This window comes from Acyrthosiphon pisum, chromosome X (assembly GCF_005508785.2).
Source record: "Acyrthosiphon pisum isolate AL4f chromosome X, pea_aphid_22Mar2018_4r6ur, whole genome shotgun sequence".
Taxonomy (NCBI): domain Eukaryota; kingdom Metazoa; phylum Arthropoda; class Insecta; order Hemiptera; family Aphididae; genus Acyrthosiphon; species Acyrthosiphon pisum.
In genome coordinates this window covers 75425346-75447131 of record NC_042493.1, presented here as the reverse complement: position 1 = coordinate 75447131, position 21786 = coordinate 75425346, and the positions used below count along the sequence as shown (strand labels likewise).

The following is a 21786-nucleotide window of genomic DNA, read 5'->3' as shown; positions in this document are numbered from 1 at the left end:
CAACTAATATCATTCGCATTTAAAATGTCTAGGAGTATATAGGCAGTATAGCGATTAGAAATAATTACATTTGAATCCCACTCCAATTATTGAATAATAAAATAATTATGAATATTAAATATTTATTTCAAACTAAGAATTAATGAATAAATATTTTCAGAAAAGATGTAAGCATAGATGTTATGAAAAATGCTCAGAATCAAAATAAAAAAATAAAAAAAAATAGAAATTACTTACTTTTTAAAAATTTGAACTTGCAAATTTTTTTATTACAAATTACGTTGTACCTACTATAACAATAAATAAGGCATAATTATATTGAATATATAGAATTTCATCTACCTATCTGAAAATATCATTAAATTATTCAACATATCTAATTAATAATTAGAGCATTAAATAGATTACCCTGTACATAAATGTTACTGATTAGAACGTTGTGGGTTTTACAAGTAATTACAACAGCCAAAAGGCATTACGGCGTAATAATTTTCGTACTACAATCTTTTGATTTTCTTTTTTTTTTTCGTGATTTTCGTTTCGGCACAACTGGTGTACTAGGTGGTACAATAATTGACAGTTGCGTCAGAGATGTGGCGTCATCTTCAAAACTCAACTTGTCAACGATTTCTTCGCATACACTCGATGAGCTCTCGTCACTTAACATACAAACGTAAATGATATATAAACAGCATGATAGATAACTAATTGAACGAGAATTTTAAAATTTATCTTTAATTGGTAGTCATTTTGATTTTATATAAGGTTATATAGGTTAGCTTATATATTTATATATAAAGGTACTTTAGTTAGAATGTACCCACATTCTATACATATTTATCGTATAAAAATAACTAACAATCGAAGTATAGTATACAATTTAATTTTTGACATTTGCCTTAATAAATGTTTGAAAAAGCAACAATTATAAACCTATAATCAGTGTTTGGAAAGAACGTCGTTCATGAACGCACGTTCACGCGTTCACGTTCATATAATATAGTAAACAATACGTGAACGTCACTCGTTTTTTGAAAATAGAACATGAACGAGAACGATGTTTGTATTTTTAACGAATTTAATCAACTTTTAAGACGTTCAATTTATTTACCATTTAATAAATATTATATGTATAAAATATATTAATTAATTATATTATAATAATAATATTTTCATTTTTCCCATTATAATTCCTATATAAATATTTGTTTGATTGCAAAATATATAAATTAGGTAATACGTGAAATATTCCAGTGTTTCCGGCTAGACATACCTTCCTACAACCACAATAATATTATGATTTCCACGAATTTGAAATAAACCTAATCGGTTTATCATAATAAGTACCTTAGTATTTGCTTAATTTTATTACTAGGAAATCTTTATCAAAATGTAACTCATATAACGTGTCAGATATTAAAAATTAATTTAGACACTTTATAAATTGTATAATATGCTCTATAAAGTCTAAATTGTATTTTAATTTTTTGGTTAAGTCGTATATGTTTATGGGTTTTTAATTTTTATATTGATTGCAGGCAAACGACTCATAAAAAAAATTTAATTAACGACCCAATGAACGCATTCGTGTTTTAAAAGAACGTGAACGTGGACGAGTTAAATATTTTAGTGAACGTTTCGAACATTGCCTATAATAAATATTACTTGAGAATGAGTATGAGATAATATTCACAATGGTTTTTCTTATCTGTGGTTTATACTATCATATCATAACGCCATAATAATATCATATATTTATACCGTGTACATATAAAATATGAATAAGCAATATTTTTGGCAACACACATCACGGTAATAAAGTTGAGAACCATTGGTCTATATAGTTATTAGATACTTATTACTTATTTAGATAGTTAACTGGATATCTCACTAAATATCTATTATACGAGTTAAGTAAAATAATCAAGTAGTATAGAAAATATCAAGAATTTTTAAATATGGTCTCAAAGCAAATTTAAAGATTCCAAAAATCTGATTTTGAATAACTGCATTATTAAAGAAAAAAGTGGTGAGCATGCTTGTTGAATCACTCTGTATAATCGTTATAATAAAAATTTTCACCTCGAATAATCTGATATGTCTATATTTTTTGGTTGTTCTGCATTGGAGCCCTGTTCCATTAGTCGGCTGCATATTTTCAATTTCATTCTTTCCTATAAATGAAAAAAAAATCGACGGTAATTATTTTAGTTATTATAAAATATATATTTGATAAATGCAAAATATAATATTCATATTTAAAAAAAAGTCAAGTATCATACATTTCGGGGATCCTCATTATAATAGTCCAACAGGGTTTCACAAAACGTCTGTCCGATATCTTCAAAGTCTTTGATACCGAGATGAGTGTTAGCTCTAGAACCGAGAGACGAACCGCAAAATGACGCTTCCATTGTATAACTGTTCTCGACGCCCATCAGCCAAACGACTACGCGAGCCGTGTTTTCCTTTGAACGCTGAATGTTGAAATTGCAATCTTCGAATGAAAACTGTGGCGTAAACGACGCGAATATAACAGAATAAATTACATTAGTTTCCGTTTCTTTTCTCTGAAATATACAATTAATATACTTTTTCTGGAGCATTTTTGTGCAACAAGAGTGGAAATATTTGCTCCTGCAGTTTTCTCCCTTCATGGCCTTTTCCTTCACATCCATACATGAAAATGTTCGACTTCCTCGAATGTGCATGCAAATCGCAGAACATCACTACTTGGCGTTCTTCAATTAATCTTGAAACAAAATATTACATCGAATATATATATTAGACATTATACATAAAACAATAATATAAGGAATGCTTGAAACTATATGGAGACAATTATTACCCCCTGGAATTTTTCCCCACATTAAGCCCAGATTATAAGTCTTCAGATTTTAAAATTTTTTGTATTTTGAGAAAGAAAACTGTAATAAGTACTATACAATTATACAAATATAAGTCATATTATCTAAAATTAATTTAGGATTTAGATAATTCTATCCAATAATAATATACAGAATATACCTAATTAGTAATTATAATTTTTAAAAATGGGTACCGCTCTGCTGTACATTATTAAATTAGTTGTCGTGTGTGGTCAATGTAATGAATGTGTTAAATATAAATTTAATGATACAAAACCATTGTAAACGAAAAAAGTTTCTGAGCGAAGACCGTCTGTCAGCCTAAGGTGCATTTCCCTAGCACCCCCACCTCGGAGTTTCGGAACAAAAAAAAATATATTGATTTGCAAATTCTAAAAACTAATTTCAAGTTATTTGTAATTAATTTGCAAAATATTGACATATTTAGAATCGATAAACAATATTCAATAATTTAATATGATTCAAAATTAATATATTGAGCAAATCAAACTTTTAATTTTCTTTAGTGAACTGTTTTCTATGTTGATGAGTATAAAATAGATACACAATTTAAAATATAACAATAAGTAAGTACATTAAGAATATAAAATGAAATAAAAAAATCGTTCAATGAGAAATCGTTAATTTGCAGGTGAATATCCAATATCAAAATAATTTTAACTTCAATAACTCATTAAAAAATTAAAATGTCTTTCCGGTAAACTTTTTTTCTAAGAGTGAGAAAACTATGAGGAATCTTATAATACATATTCAAATCTATTAAAACTAAATAGAAACATTTTTATGAATTTCCGACACAAAGAATTTGCAAATGTTCAAGATTTTAGCGAATTTTGAAGAGACTCTAACTTCAGACCCTCATAAAAAATTACTATGAATTTACCCTCAATTATTTTCTAATTTGTACTAATAACTTATGAAGAAGCTTATATTATGTTTTCAAGTTTTTTGACAAAGTGAAATATTTTTTATCGATAATAGTTATAAAAAAACCAATAAAAATTGAAATATTCTTATGCCACTCAAAACGAGGTAAAATATTTTTAAAATTGTATGGTGTGTAGGATATAATAATAAAAAAGTTTAGTGAAAATTTAATGTATCTACAGTTATTTATTTGAGAGTTACACAAAAATCAAAATCGATTTTGTCGAAACTGATTTAGCATATAAATTTCCATTTTTCCTTATTTTATTTCGCTTTTAAAAACAACTGGAAATTTTCAATTTTTTTCTTTGAATGCACACACTATATTCACTTTCCCATCAGAAAAGTTACTGAATCTAAGCATTATTTCGACTACGTGTCATCGACACAACGAAAAAAAATAACACAAATCATTTTAAAATCAATACTTCGATCAATCTGCTCAGAATCTATAAAATATATACATTTCACATACTTATCATAACAGTTTACGATTGATTATAGATTAATTTAAAATATAGTAAAACATAATAATATCTCTGTGGGTGAATTTACTAGATTATTTATTTAAACAGTGTACACTAGCTATATTATAAACACTTATAAGTTTTAATTTTTTTTGTTTTTAGATAATGTCCTATTCGTTTTTAAAACCATATATTGGGTTTATGTCTGACATTTGTTGGTGAAATAATTTATCTAACTTGAATACTGAATAGTAATCAATATTTTTATTTCATAGTTTGTAGTTGAATAATTGTATTTAAATTAAAGTGTAAATATATAGTAATATATATCAAATACTCAAGTAATATCTAATGTTGTATTAATTTAATAAATAATTATTAAAGTGCAAAATTATTAAGAGGACGTTACACCGAAATTAGTTGGCTCCGTGTTACAAATGCATAACATAACATATTGTACGTTCAGCAGATCACATTTAGCTCCGTTAGTTTACAAATTAAGATGAATTGACCTCTTTAAATTTAAAACTATATTTAAGACTATAAATAAGTTTTTTATCTGGGCAATTTTATAGACTTTTTAATATATTTTAATTTTAAAACGAGCAATAAGTATTATAAAATGTACAAACAATTCACAATTTTAACATATGACAACCTACCAGGGAATATCAATTAGGGTTAAACACTAAATGTTGATTTGAGTGACAATTCTCCCATACGATAGGAAAGCATGCATGATATAAGTAATAAGAACTAATTAGATTAGTATAATTTAAGACTGGTAAAAATATGATAATAAGTAACACGACGTTCTCATATAAGAAAATCTATAAAAGTACACGGAAGTCACGAAACGGTGAAACGATTAATCAAATAGATTATAGACAGATCCAAAAAAGATTTCGATCATGCATTAAAGATGTGTTTGGTTTTATGGGATCGGATTGTACACAGACCATTTTCTGGGAGTAACAATTCAAGCTAAAGTTACGAAGTCAGATACAGCATATGAGGAATGTACCTTATAACGTGAGTATTTAGAAGTATGAAAAAATACAACGAAAGTACTCAGAAAGGATAAAAGAGTATATAGGAAATGGAGAAGACAGAGATATCGAGGTACATTAGCACTAAATAAATACAACCATTGCGGATGTTTCAGAGCTAGTAATTATGGTAGACTAAAAAATTCTAAGAAAAAATGGTACAACGATAAATATCGGAAAGCGGTAGAAAATCTATGTATGGCTCGGGAAAAATGCATTGAATCCAACGACGTAAATAGGAAAATAACATATTATGGAATAAAAAGAAAAAAGTGTATTGGGGTTAGACAAAGTGAAAAATAGGAACTCTCTAAACCAGATGCTACAAGAAGCCGAAAAGGGCCGATCACAGGGTAGTATAAGGAACTTCTTCAAAATTATTAAACAATATAAATCTTTTAACCCAGTCTTGAAATCTATTAAAAGCTGTGATGGAGACATAATCACGGAACCTGAGCAAAAAAACCAGACGCTACAAAGATTACTTTAAATAATTGCTGAATGTGGTTGTGCCACAGATCTCAATAGCAAATAAATCGATACAAAAATCTTAACTAATGCTAAATGAAATTACACAAGAAGAAACAAGCAGAGCGATAGCTAGCCTAAATAACTGGAAAGCTCAAGGCACCGGGACAGACAGCATACCACCGGAACTAATCAAATATGGAGGCAAGCAATTTCACTTCATTATTTTCAAGCTGTGCAAGAAGATTTGGAAGGAGAAATGACTAACGTTAAGTTGGAACAAAGCAATAGTTATACACTTATATAAAAAAAAGAGATAAATCAGTCTGTAAAAATTGCATTTCCCTATATATGTTATTTCATTATTAAACTCAGCTTATAAAATATTTTCAAAAATATTAGAGAACCGACAAGCTCCATTCGTGGAGAATACCAATGAGATATTATAAAAGGGAGATCTACGATAGATCAGCTGTCAATCATTGGACAAATAATAGATAAAATATTACAAGGACATACAAGACATTTGGCAGCTTTTTGTTGACTTCAATAATCTTATAACAGCGACACCGAGAAAGTGTCTGCAATATCACAGAGAAATTTGAGATGCCTTTGAAATTAATTAGCTTAACTAAACTATGCAATGAAAATGCACAATATACACAATACAGAGTAAGAGTATATAATACATTGTCCGAAGCAATCGAATTACTGACCAGCTTGAAGCAGGGGATACATTGTCTCCAATGTTATTTAACTTAGAGCTGCAATAAGTTTTCAGAAAGATAAAGAAGGACCCTATAGGCGTTATAAGAGGAAATTGGAAAATGCAAGTACTCTGATTTGCAGATGACTTAATTAGCAGCTCATTAATTGACAATAAAAGAACGTCAAAAGCCTTAGAACAAGCGTCCAATAAAGGAGGATTAAAACCAACAGAGAAAAAGCGAAAAAAATAAAATTGTTAGAAAATGATAATAGTTTGAATAACGACGATGATGAAGAATTGGCGTTTGAAAAAGTAAATGAATTTCAGTATTTAGGAGTTATGTTTAGAGTCTAAAATGATTGGTCCAAAGAAATTGGACTATCAAATAAGAAGCATGAACGACTACTAGTAACACAGAGAAGATGTTAAGATAATTTGAGAATAGAGTATGGAAATAAATGTATGGACCCATATATAATAACTGAGCAGGTGTATGGAAAAGAAAGCACAATCGGGAATTGCAGGGAAAAATGGGATTAGCACTAGTCATCAGTTTTAAAAGTGGCCAATGAATTCAATGGCTTGGGCATATTACGCGCAGAAATCAGGAGGAGACGACAGATCACTTCTGGAATAGAAACCTACGGAAAAGAAACCTGGTGGGAGACCAAGAAAGAGATGGATAGGTAGAATAGAAGGAGATCTCAATACATTAGGATTGCGAAAATAGAAGACGCTAGTCCAGGATAGAGTAGTGGAAGGAAATTGTGATGCCAGCAACAACGTTCAAAGAGTACTAAATTCCAGCAGAAGAAGAACAATTAGAATAAGAATAAAGCATTGTAGAAAGTTACTGTTAGAAACAAGCAATAGGTACACCTTTTTTCTAAATTAACTAAAAATATAAACGAGAAATAAATATTAAAATACTATCTAAGGGGCAAAGAATTTAGCCAATTAAGTCCAACTTGTATCTACCCTTGCTCACAGGCATCTATCATAATTTATAAAAATGGACTGGTATTGAGGAAAATGTGCCTGTTTAATATGTTTGCTAACCTGTTACTGTTGAAACAAAAGAATCACACCATGGGTATATAAATATGAATTATGTTTAGTTACAGAAATACATTATAATATTATTCATAAACAATAAGTACCTGCGAAGCATAAGTTTTGTATGCCAAATAACCGGATGGGCATCTCGAATAACGCTACGATATTGCCGATTTAAGTCCCGTCCATTTAACGAACATCTACTATTACCAACTACCACGCCGTCTGGATTCAACATTGGTATCAATTTGAAAATAAAACGATTCCGTAATTCCTATAAAAAATTGTATTGTTTAAAAAAGTATAGTGGTTAAGTTAATGTAGTCCCTCATAAGTTAGGTTAGGTTAGATTAGCTAGGTTAGTGTTCATTGGTCTTCCTCTACCTATCTTTCCTTCTAAATGTATTTCCATAATCATTGTCACTGCCTCTGAATCACCTTTTTTCATAATATGACTGGACTATCTATTATCCATCATTTGGTCTACATATGGTGCCACTCATATACTACCCCTAATAGAAGCTAATTCCTTTTTATATCCTCTCAAATTATACCACACATCTATCTTAGTATTCTAAACTCCCTCTCAATTACATTTTATTGTGCCACATTCCGACCAACCATAGAACGTAACTGGCCTCACAACAAATCTACTGTTTAATCTCAATTGCATCTTCTTGCTCAAAATGCCTGACAGTTCTCTCCTATTCATCCATACAACCATATCCTCAAAACCACCATTATTTTGTTCTAACGGCCCTAAGTAATTTAACCTATTACACAACAATACCCGTCTTATCATTTTTTTGCCCTATCTATTTATTGATTACGTTCTCAAAAATCATATACAAATTTTCATATTTATAACTCCTACTAATCCTTAGTCCCTTCGAGAGCTGTTGTTCACTGTTTCAGTTTCTTGTTCACTTCTTCCAGGCTTTCCCCACCAACACAACATCATGCACCATATAACCTCATCATATATGTCTTTCGTGATTGTATCCACTAATAGGAAGAACAAGAAAGGACTCAAATCTAAACCTTGGCGTACACCTACACTTAAGTCTTCAGTTTTTCCCACATATATTATTCACTCTCGTCGTTGCCCCTTTATACATCACCATCGCTTTCACATACACCCATGGTACTTGTTTTCTTCTAAACATCAATTTTATAATCAAATATATTTATGTAAACCTAATATAGATAAATTAAAAGGTAATATATTTAAAAAAAATTATTATCTATAGTTGAATTACCTTTGCTTGTGACGAATCGCCGGTTAAAAAATCCATAAATCCTTTCATCATCCAAGATGATGGAGTTTCGGATGGATGAACACGTGCTGTTAAAACAATAACTTTTTTTTGCTAAAAAACATGGAAAAAACTATACTTTTATACTACAGTAAGAATAAAATATATTAATAATTAAAATATACTTTTGGATCTTCTTCTTGACAAGGCTCCGTTACAGTCAAATAATGCACATTATTGCCAGCTAATGTTCGGCATAAAACTCTAAGTTTTGTAAATACTGCTTTAACCGGATCGTCCTAAAAATATCATTCACATGTTAAGTTCACCCATCAAAATTAAAATATAGTTGTGCCGTAGATGCCATAACAGCTACTAGGCATCACCTTGAGCTTTATTAAATAGTCTTGTAAGTTCGTATATGTGTATGGATAGTTGTAGGCCAGGTATACAGTATCCATATCATGTGGGAACTCTAAGAGAAATGAAAATATATAACGTGGGTTATCCTCGCTATCACCATTTCTGAAAATTCCAAAAACAATGACCAAATATTAAATAAGAACAAATGTATAACTTGTTTTTGAAGAACGCATATAAATTATAAGCATTTAATAATTACGGTGCGTCGTTCTTGTAATATGCGATGTTTTCCCCGCAACGTCTCCAGCCTACGTTTTTTTGACTTGCGTCCTTTGTTGAGTACAACAATGGTTTCATACCAGCAGTGAAAAGACTTTCAGACTTATACATATTGACGATGGAGAATCTGAAATAAATAATAAGTAACCATTTTGAATTAATATATTTATTTTATGTATATATAACTGCGACGTGTTATTATATTTGGGTACATCAGTACGTTATAGCATAATGAGAGTCTAGCAATAGGTACCCGGTGAACAAAATATTCGAAAAAAATACCCGAGATTGTCGGGTATAACACTTAAATTTTAAATACATAAGAAAAAAATGTTTTTGGTAGCATATTAAATACTATTTTTTAACAGTAGATTAAATATTAAGTACTCAAATACTTTTATACAACACTGTTAATAGGCAAATAAATTATATTAGTGCTCACTATTCACTGTAATTGATAATATACAACAAGTTGAAGAAACAGTTTCTGAAAAATCGTATAAATAACTTTATTTACATGATTAATTATTATCCTAATAAAGTTTGTGATTTACACTTGATTTTTGTAAAAAACGAAAATGTATTATCATACATATTATTATATCATTAAATAGTTATACCTAATCTATATTTAAAAACTTCCATAATTTCAGGATGGGTCTAAAATATTTAATAGCTTCAATATACGAACTTAATTGCATTTAACTACTTAACAAATAGGTAATATGTTTATAAGTGTGCTTAAATGTTATCGGTAGGCCCGGTAGTGTACTAGTACTATGGTAGCCATAGATACTATAAGACTTATTCAAATTCTTGTTTTTTCCAACCATAGGTAGCACAAACCCTGATAATTAAAATAATATGAATAAAAAACTTGGAGGCTACAAATAAAACGAATGGGCTTAGTCCCCCTTAGCCCTACCTATTAGCACCTATCGTTCCAAATACGTCAAATTTGGGGCCGATATAGTAATATTTTAAATTTGTCTTGTATACAGTATATACAATACAGATCATACTATACACTTGCAACCAAAAATATAATTAGTACCTATCAACCTACCTAGGTAAATTTGCGTTCAAAAATTAAATGTGCACAAGATAGGTCTTTTTTGTTTTCTATTTCGTTATCAAAAATTTTATTTAAGACTGATTAAATACATAAAAGAAAATTAAAAACAGCTTATTGCGTAGGGGGTAATCCATCGAGAAAAATCCTTAATTCCAACTGGGTCAATCCACCCCTGATTAGACTTCATATAAGCATCGATCTTAAAAATTCAAATTAGTGGAGACTGGAGAGGGATTATTTTATATTATAATTTATATAATTGTTATTATCATATAAGAAAATACCAAACTCATACTGTAGAATGCAATAGTTTATTGTTTATAGTTTAAAATTTACCAAAAATACTTTGAAAATATCAGTGTAATGAAAATAATAATGGCCAACAATTTTTCCACAGATATAATATTTTCCGTTGATTTTTTCCTTCAGATATATTTTTCTTGTACTTTTTATCCTTCACATTTATTTTCTCCCCTCCTCTCCCACGATACTTTGGGTGAATACCTATACTGTATAATTGTGCAATGGTCAAATGTGATACACCTACGACGCAGTTTTCAACAAATATAATAGATTTTCATAACATTCAATAAAGTATACATTTTTCAGCTCACCGAGTGAAGTGACGTTAGTGTTAAAATATCACGTGAATCTTGATTGCTCATATTTTGCAGATACCCAAAATAATGCCAATATCTTAGGTGGATTATCATAACGAACCATAAAGTATTTTAAATTGGAGATATTACTATAGTATACATTGCCGTATTGCTGTGGGCCAAACACGCAAAATACTTAGTTGAGTTAAGTAAAAAGTTCGCTTTGGTGAAAAGGCAATCTGATCATTATCACGTAATTCGATGAAAAAGAAATATCATATCGTGCCCCAGCAACTTGAACTTTCACCTAAATACGTACAAAAACAGGAACTATAACTTAATTACTTTTGAATACAGTGGCGTATTTACGGGGGGGGGGGGGTATGGGGGATAGATCCCCCCTTGACCTTTATTTAATGTAAAATTAAGTTTACTTATTTTCTGTATTTCTCAATATGATACTACTCTTAAGTTTTAAGTAGGTGCCTATATCTGTTTTCTAAATGTTCTAGCCGTAGTAATTTGTCCGCTTTGATATAGGTACTATACGCCACTAGTCGTTCGTGGCATAAATATCGGAAAATAAAAACATATATCTTTATGGTGGTATGGTATACTATATTTTTGAATTCTCTGCGAATTATTTTTCATGCATGAGTGTTTATAATAAACCCGATAAATAGTCGGTAAATAAAACAAAATTGCCATGAAGACTGTAGATTTACCATAGGGCATGGGTTTATTTTTAGTGACTGATAACATTGTATTCACCTCTGGGTTACAAGCTATTTAGATGTTTGTGATAAAGAGGTTTATCCAAATATTCATGAACTCTTGAAAATATTTTGTACTTTGCCGGTATCAACTGCTATACACCTGAACGATGTTTTTCAAGTTTTTATTAAGTATTAAGTCTTACCTAATAAATAGTATGACAGAACTAAATATTTTATCAATTTTCCTATCTAATATTGAATAATAACTATAAATTAAATAGTAATTATTATATACTTTGTTTATTATAACTGACTTAGACACTTAGGGTCCGTTTTACAATCATAGTTTAAATTTTACCAGTCGAATTCCGTGGTTTAACATTAGTTTAACTATTGTAATACGGACCCTTATAAGAGGACGCTACACCCCCGTGTGTTGTTTCTGTCTTACACACGCACGACATAGGAAATTGTCGTTCACTATTCTCAATAATGAGCTGTTAGTTTTGATACTAGAGTGAATCGACCTATTATCAAACTTTTAGGTAAGAACATTATTTGGGTCTTAGAGTGGGCGATTTTTCGATATTTTAATTTTCGAGAAAAATAAGGGAATGTGAAATATCAAAAATTAAAAATGCTCATATTATCTCGCTTGAAAATTAAAATAGTAAAAAAGCCCACGCTAAGATCCATATAATGTTCTTAATTAAAAGTTTGATAATAAGTCATTTCACCACTCTCCGCCATCATAACACAACAGCACACTATTGAGAATAGTGAGAGACAATTTGCTATGTCGTGCTTTGTGTAAGACGGAGACAACACATACGGGTGTAGCGTCCTCCTTATGTGTTGGCTTTATTTGCATGTCACCGGTCAATACAATAATCATGCCAGATAAACTTATCGATGAACTAAGCATCCAAAAAAATAGAAAACAGGATTTTGTATTATAACTATTTTCTTTGTTTATCGTGTTAAACACGGGACTGTCGTTAATATGAATTTATAATAAATGCTATTATATAGTTACTATACAATTTGTGTTAATTCTTATTTCACCTTGATCCACACTAAACTCAACAAGTTATAGGCTTTTAAAAATGTAGATTATATTCGTATTTATTGAGTGTACCTATTATTATATATTTCATCCCCCCCTATCAAAATTCCTAAATACGCCACTGTTTGCATAATGTCTTAGGTACATGATAATTGTATTTAATTATGGCGAAACAAATTCCTTTTTTTATTTATAGGTTCAAGAGGCTTTTAGAAGCTTCAATGATAGGTACTATTTTTCTGGAATTTATACCTCATAAAAATAATAAATCACTTAAGAGTATAAAGAGAATTGACTCGACGACGTTAATCTCTCATCTAGACTTACGCCTATATCTTTTGTCTCACTATCATTGAACCTAATATGAATAAACTAGCTATGAACTGTCAATTATAGACATCTAATTAATCAAAATTAAATTATTTGTGGTCACATTTTTAATTTTTTAATAAACAACATTATTCAAATATATAATTTTTATTAGTAATATTTTAATTGCTGTTTAATTTTTTTTTTTTTTTCTATTTCAGAATATAAAATATTTTGATTCTCAGGAGGGTGGCAGTCTTAAAAAAAGTTGAGAACCAATGACCTAGCTAGACTATATAATTTTCAATTTGAATCAATTTGAATCAAAATTCATCTTCAGAAAAATGTCATGAATTTCTTTCATTGGCTATTGTTTAAATAACTAATTACCAGCATGAACAAAATAATAATATGTTTTATTAATTTTGATTCTAAATATATTTTGTTAACAATTTATTTTATTACACTTTCCATTCCTACCTACTAGGTTTTTAAAATTTGTCTTTATTTATTGTTTCATTTGTTTCATAATATATAAAATATATTTAGTGCCTTTTTAATTTTTTATGTTGATTTTTTTAACTGTAATATAGTTTCTTTGAAAATTATACTATTATCACATAAAGGTACTCACCTTTATTTTTCCATTAAAAAAAACGAAATAGTTTTACTATGTATCGTTAAAACCACGATATTCTGAATCTATATAATCCGTTTATTTGGAAGCATTGTGATTTTCACATTTACACGAAAAAACGTAACAACTACCTAGGTACTAAAAATTAATATTGTGTTAATTCAAGGTAGATATGGGCATATGGCAAAAGTCACAACATTAAAGATACGATAAAAACTAATGTTTATTGACAATTTTAGTTGGAACATAAAATTTGCGAAGAAAGACTCTGAAATGTCCTTAAATTACCTACAACAATATAATCTCTATAGCAGCTTATTTAGCATATTAAATGAAAATATATATAGCATACAATAGAACTGCATAAAGCCAGTTTTCAAATAAATATTTACTTTTTGTTAAATTGTATTCATAATGCATATTGTTTAATTTAAGGTTTTAAGAATTTCTACTTTAACATATTATATTTAGTAAAGGTACCTATCACCTATGTATCATGTCTCACCGATTTTAACAAAATATGGTACTTACCTATATTTAATGTTTTTTTTTGTATTTTCTATTCTAAAATAGAACCATTGAGTGTGCCGATTGGTATACATATCCGATCTTAGCGATAATTCATAATAAGTACTGGTTATTTTGACGACTTTGGCTAGATTACCGGATTCAAAACGTGATTCAAAAATCAAGTCAGATAGATCTTGGCTACTATGTGCTTGAGTACACGCACTACCACCAACGGCTGAACGACAAAACTGTAAATTCCAAGAAATTAGCCAACGAATTTGTGTTGGAAAAAAAAGAATCTATGAGTAATACCTAATATAAATTTTAAACTCACGTAGTTCACGCTGCTGATAGGATAATATTTGAATATTACTTCTCCCGAATCTTCACCTACTTGTTTTGGTTGTATTTCTCTGCCTGTAAACTTGTAAAGAGGCTCTTTTTCTGAACAAGACGCTGACGTCGGGTGAACGTGAATAACGGGTTCGTCTATGACCTAAACAGATTGTATTTATTTAAATTCTAAAAATTACTTAAAATAAAAGGAATTTAAAGAATAACAATGCAACTATACCTACTACAACTAGATGGCGATTCCCCATTAAATCGGCCAGACTTTTCGTTAAAATTTAATACACGTAATTCATATAAAAAAGTAGATATTTGTATACTATTTTTTATATAATTTTGTAATTTTCAAATTAAGAAATATTAAAATGTCAAATGAACATCAATATAATACCAGACAAATTAAATTAGGTATATAAGATAATAAACCATTTTTTATATACAATTCATAAACTTACAATTAATAATAATTAAATATATAATAGTATATGTTTATGTGCTTAACAAAGTATAAGCAACCACGTGACATAAAAATGTATAAATTAAATTAGTTTGTTTTAAATAGGTTACACTAACAAATGGCACATTAAAAACAAAGTAGATCATGTTGATGGAGTTCTAATATAGCTAAAATGGAAAATGTATCAAAGCATCGGTAACTACGTTGGATTAAAATTTACCTATAATAGTATAATCCTGTGATCATTAAACTTACAGTGCTTGGTAGGAATTAAATTTATAATATACTTTATAGTAATTTTTCTCACTTGACACTCCATTGGCCATCTCGCAGCTTGGTAAGGACAATCTACTTCTTTCATCAACGGAAAAACTTCTCTGACGTCTCTTAATTTGGAATCTAACTGCCTCGGGTCACCGTCCGCGTTTAAGTCCACCTGACTGTTTCTCAATGTACGATTCAGTAAATTGTTTAAAAATGACCCTTTAAAATAAAAACCCAAGTGTCAAGAAAAACGAAATTTTACAATAACTTTATTTTTATTTTTATTTAAATGTTATATATAATCTATTTTGTTTTTACGATTAAAATAAATAAAATTATCTGTATTTGAATCGTCACCAACGGTTGTAAATTATAAAAAAAAATAGTTATAAAGAGCTATTGTGTACAATAAATGCAATATTATTTTTATTATTTTTATTTAATCAACTTATATAATACCTATTATGTACGTAGCTCACTTATATCTAGTATGAAAAAATAGCTTATATTTATATATTCCTATAATGTAGGAACCTATCTGGTATACCTACGCTGCAAATAAATCGTGTTCGAAATTGTTATAAACTCATAATATGGAAAACGTATTTTATACAGCAACATTAATTTTGAAATTCTATCAAACGGTTAATGCTTCCTCTTATCACTGTATCAATACTGAAAGGTAAATGTTCTACGACAATCGAGACATCGAAATTCGTTTAAAATACTGCAGTTATATTTGTTATAATATATTATGTATAGGTATTTATTATTATTACCCGACGTGACATAATACATAAGAAACTCAGGCGAATAATATTATACAGATATAGGTACTTTAAGTGGATATAAGTTTATTCGAAAATTGATTCCGTTTTAATACTGAAATATGAATATTAAAACAATGGCATTTTGGCATGTAACATGAGCTATTAATCAAAAATATAACATATTGTACACGATGATAGCATCATACCTATTGCATAAATTGATTGAGTTTGAGAAGATACTGCACAACATTTTATCGTGTGATGTCACGAACTCAAGAAACAAACATTAAGTATGGGTACCTATTACGGTATAGGCGCATATTATATAACGACGTTAGGATTAAATTTTTATCGTGCCAATATATACGGCACGGCGTTTGTTAACGATTTATTAATAGTTTAAATACAAATTAAGTAGAACGTAAAATATTATATAACCAGCATAAATGCATAATACCTATTGCGATCCTGTCACAGAACGAAATAGTACGATGAGTACCCACATTGTAGTGTAGTCTTTCTCGTAAACTGTATTATATAAATATTATATAATAAAAATATCTATTTTGTCATTAGGTACTCGTATAGGTAGTTAATTTACGAAGATTTTATCAATACGTTTGAGACTGTATATAGATCATTTATTTTTGTAGTTAACTCCACATATAAACACAGTGCAAGTATACAAAGTAGGCAGGTACCTACCCAAATTCGTAATGTACTACCGAGGATTCATTTAAATGTTGAATAGTAATATTTTACGCAAGACAATTTTCCAGTAAGTCTTTTTTTCACGTTTTAATTTTGACATATAAAACTGTACGTCTAACTTTAATATTGTGATATGCGATGAGGAGCATGCCTGCGATGTAACGAAAATACAACATAATGATATATAAGTAACGCGAATGGTTAAAAAAAAAATATTTTACGAAAGAACAATATTATTACTTTATAGTACTATCGGTCAGTATACTCATCGTTCGCACAGACGCGGGTGTGCTCGGAAACATCATAATCATTATAGGTATTCATTATTATTATTAACACGACGCTTATTATTGTTACTGAAAAAAAAATTTAATAATAATGTTTGTACCTTTCGTACAAATCGGGAATAGCGACGCTTGCAAGTCTCTGACCTGTGCCATGTTAACGTCCGCGTTGGCCCCATCCATGGTTTAAACTCGCGACACACCGCGCTTTCACCAACATTCGTCCGGTTACTACGGTGACACCGGTATTATAGACTGTGTCCAATCGATAATATTATTATTATATTATGCCGCTGCGCTTGCAATTCGGTTTTCGGTATAAGCAGTAGGTAACAGACTATAATCACAACAGTACAATATTATATTCGTGTTTACTGTGTTTAGTACATTATGTATATAATCTACATAATATATATGTGTAAAATGATATTATATTATATATATATATGTGTGTGTGTATTATGATAAGTATACTGTACACGTGTAGTGCGTGTACCCCACCTACTGTATTGACAGCCCTTTTGCACAAACTCAGTCTAACGCCCTCAGAGGTTTAATAGGCACCCAATATAGGTATCCTAATCCCCGTAGAATTTCGTAATAGTTGTAGGCATTTTTTATAAACAAAACAATGAAAAGATAAACAGAAAAAAACTACCGTCGACCCGCTTTCGATTTATATGATATAATAATATAACGACCGTATTTACATATTATACGCAGACGATAAACGTCAATGTGCTGCAGTTATTTTGATTACTATACATACCGACTAATAAATATGATTAATATGATAATTATAATAATAATAATAATCTTTTTTTTAATTATTATTATCATTATTGTTATTATGATGATGTTTTCACTTTTGACATTTGATCACCAAATATTCGCCCTTAAATGCGACAAAATACAGACACATTTTACTGATATGCCACGACTTAACGACCCAAGGCGGTCCTACTAAACATATTAATTTATGATACTATTTATATTATCAGTGATGCGTTATTTGATTTTTAATTTTTAATTACATTAATTTACTGGACAAAATACTTTTTATTATAAATCGTTTCTATTCTTGGGTATGTCAACAGCTATTGATTGTCATTAAACCATCGTCTGTCACTTTACTGTAAAATAGATTATATTATATTATATTATATTATACTATATTATATTACTATGTGGTTACATTCAAGTATTATTTTATAACATAAGCATGAAATATCAATGTATACCTAGGTATATTATAATTCGAGTTTTAAATGCAAAGTGTTCTAGGACAATGCATTCCAATTAGGTACTAACAGACTTGAGTAGTATTCGGAATACTGAATTCGAAATACTTTTTAAGTATTCCGAATACTTTTTTAACATCCAATATTAATTTTAATATAATATTTTATAACTAATAGATTATAGATAGCCAGATAGGTGTTTATTATCAAGATTTTAATAATGTTCATTTATAAACAAAGAATTGAAAAAGTAATATTTTTGCTATTGAAATCTAAATTTACTAAAAAAAAGTATTCGAAAAATATTTGGAATACTTTTTTTGAAGTATTCCAAATACTTAGGAATATTATTATCATTAAGTATTCGAATACATATTCTGAATACTATTTTTTTAAGTATTCAGAATATATATTTGAAATACTTTTTAAAAGTATATTACTCAAGTCTAGGTACTAAAGTACATATAATAATTCGTTACACGTATCAGATAGGTATTTATTACTTTAAACTGTTAGTGAAACATTTATTTTGCATTTTTAACTGTTTTTCCATTATTAGAGAATTATTTAGAATTTTTTTTAATTTTATTCGAATTCTTATTAGTGATTATACTATTTATTTATGTATTTCGAATGCTGATATTGTTTTATTGTCAGTTTAATTAAAATAAAGTAAGAAGTGTTAAAAATAACGAAAGTTAAACCCTCGTTTTCTTCTCGAATGCATACTGATCCAAAAAATGTGGGTACTTTTTTAATGACATTATTGTGTTGAAAAGGCATTTTTGATTATTTATGAAGCAATTTCGATAGTTTTTATGGCATTTAAATCCACACCCTAATAAATTATAATATATGCGTTATAATAATGTAGGTACTTATACAATAATTTTCACACCATTCTACATTTTTACGTGCAGTTCTACATACTATTTTCATTGTTTATCAGATATGTGTTTATACTTTAATTAGGTAGGTAGGCAATATAAACGTGGAGGTTGTTGAAATTATAATACCTAATTGCATTATGAAATCTACTATCTAGCATAACACTAATACTCACGTTTCAATATGCATATAAACATCAAGTAATACAATTAGATTGATTAAAACAATATATCGTTTATATTATTACAGTCGCTTCAAGAATGTATTTATTTAAAATACATTTATGACAAATATATATGTGCTTAAGACACGCACTAATGAATTTTTCGATATATTATTAGTTTCTCCTTCACAAATAAGTATAAATCTACTGTCTACTGCCATGCTATTTATTTACTACTTCTCCGACTTAGAAACTATCACTTATAACTTATAAGTATAGGTAGGTACCTATTAAGTTAAGTACAAACACGCAATCATGCGATTTTACAATTATTACTGATTAATAAATTATCAATGTAAATTTTTATCATCAACAGAATCATAACTATGAGTTTGAATTAATTTTAAAGATAACAATCCAATTCCATTTATGTAAATATAGGAAGTATCATAATTCTAGTTAATGTCTTGGGAATTTATAAATTCAAGTTAAAACTTAGTTCATTTTAATGCGATATTAGGAACATTATATGTTGAAAAAACCTACCTAATTAAAAATAAAAGTATTTAGTAAAAATCCATACAAATTACAATATACCTACTTTTCCCGTTTCCCCCCGTCACAAATTAGGTGCTTAAAAAATCCAGGGAACTTGCTCTGCTGTAAAGTAGATGTCGACTGTCGAGTGTACCTCGTCATTTAGTAGGTAACCAACTGTAATGGATGTGTTAAATTTGAATTAAATTATAAACCATTGCATACGAAAAATGATAATTCGAAGGGGGGTCGGTCTCCGGCCTATAATTCCAAGTATATTTTATTACATAGTAGATTATTATCATATTAAACGTTGCTAGCTTGCATTTTTCGTTATCTCAAACAACATTGAAATCCCCTTGAAACTATCATTACACTCGTCGCTCAATAACATTTTACTCTCGATAACTCAATATAAAAACATTAATTTCTTGTTATCTCTAAAAATAATTAGACGATTAGTCGATAATATCGGTAGTTAATAATGAATCATTTTCTATAAACATGATCGAAGCAATTAAAATGTCTGATACGTGTGTGTTCTCAGACTATTTTAAATTGCTATTAAAAGGTGGTTTTATAGACGGTGATATAATTCCAATAGATAACTCAAATATCTCAAATATTTCTGATGATAAATGCAATTTTGTTGCCGATCATCTAATTTGTTTTTATTAGTATTAGCATTTAAAGTATTTAAATTATGTATTTTAAGCATTCAAATTATTTACTATTTTTTTTTAATTTTTAATAAAACTCGAAGTCTCGAATTTTTCAATATCTCGAACTTTTTCTTGTTCCCCTAGATATTCGAAATAAGAAGAGTTCACTACATACAATATACGTATTTATACCTAGTACCTACTAGGTAATAAAAGTAATAATTTTTATTTTTTTATTAATAATAATATGATAAGTTAAATTATTTATTGTTGCCGAAAATAAATCGCATATATTATAATTAAAGACTGGATTTGCGTTCAATGATGATTATTAAATATGCTCTTATATTTTATAAAGGTAAAAATATGCCACCTATAAAAATATTAACTATGCTTTACCTACCTATAAAATGAAATCATTATAATTATACCTATAATATTAAATTAAAACTAAATTTAAACATTAAGCAAACAAAACACAAAAATTATATAAATCATTGAAGAAAACATATTATTATACATACCACATAGATAAAGTTGTAATGCTAATTAAAAAAATTAGTTACAATAGTAGGTACCTACTTATATACATAGGCGCACATAGGGGGGTGCTGGGGGTCATCGGCAGTGGTATTAATTTATCAGTTTTTTTTTAAAAAAGGAGATAAGAATTCTGTTTAATATATTAGTAATATTGTAATAATATTATTATCTATTGATGTAGAGACTGTAAGTATACCCATTATATTATCACAGTTGAGTAATATTGATCTTTAACAAATTAACCTTGAACAATAATTTTATAATGCATCAAAATAATATGATAAAGGCATTAAAAATTCAGAACGTATAATATAACCTTATAATATCACGTCTATCATAAAAACATTACCCATGTGTGGTCAGCCTGCTCCAAGCGGTCACCTCTCCCGCCACCCGGATGTGACATCTGAATTCGACAACAACAACAATGGCGTTCAACAGTAGTACCACAGCAGCGGCCGACGGCAATGTAGAAAATATTAAACGTTCTGACACGCACACGTGCACACTATTTGCACGTGACTCGGTCGGTCGGTCGGGC

General features: G+C 28.9%; 1 protein-coding gene across 1 annotated transcript; it reads right to left on the bottom strand.

Annotated features, from left to right (window-relative positions):
- Positions 1-297: 297 nt before the first annotated feature.
- Positions 298-17529, bottom strand: LOC100159549 (cytosolic carboxypeptidase Nna1-like). The gene is made up of 13 exons (XM_008187750.3): positions 17316-17529; positions 15490-15665; positions 14709-14870; positions 14396-14622; positions 9443-9589; positions 9207-9345; positions 9006-9119; positions 8824-8934; positions 7669-7838; positions 2593-2752; positions 2283-2510; positions 2083-2174; positions 298-659 (listed from the first exon to the last, which is right to left on the bottom strand). Exons 1-13 carry the CDS (start codon positions 17392-17394, stop codon positions 476-478), a joined length of 1989 nt encoding a protein of 662 aa, XP_008185972.1. The 5' UTR covers positions 17395-17529; the 3' UTR covers positions 298-475.
- Between the last annotated feature and the right edge of the window lie 4257 nt (positions 17530-21786).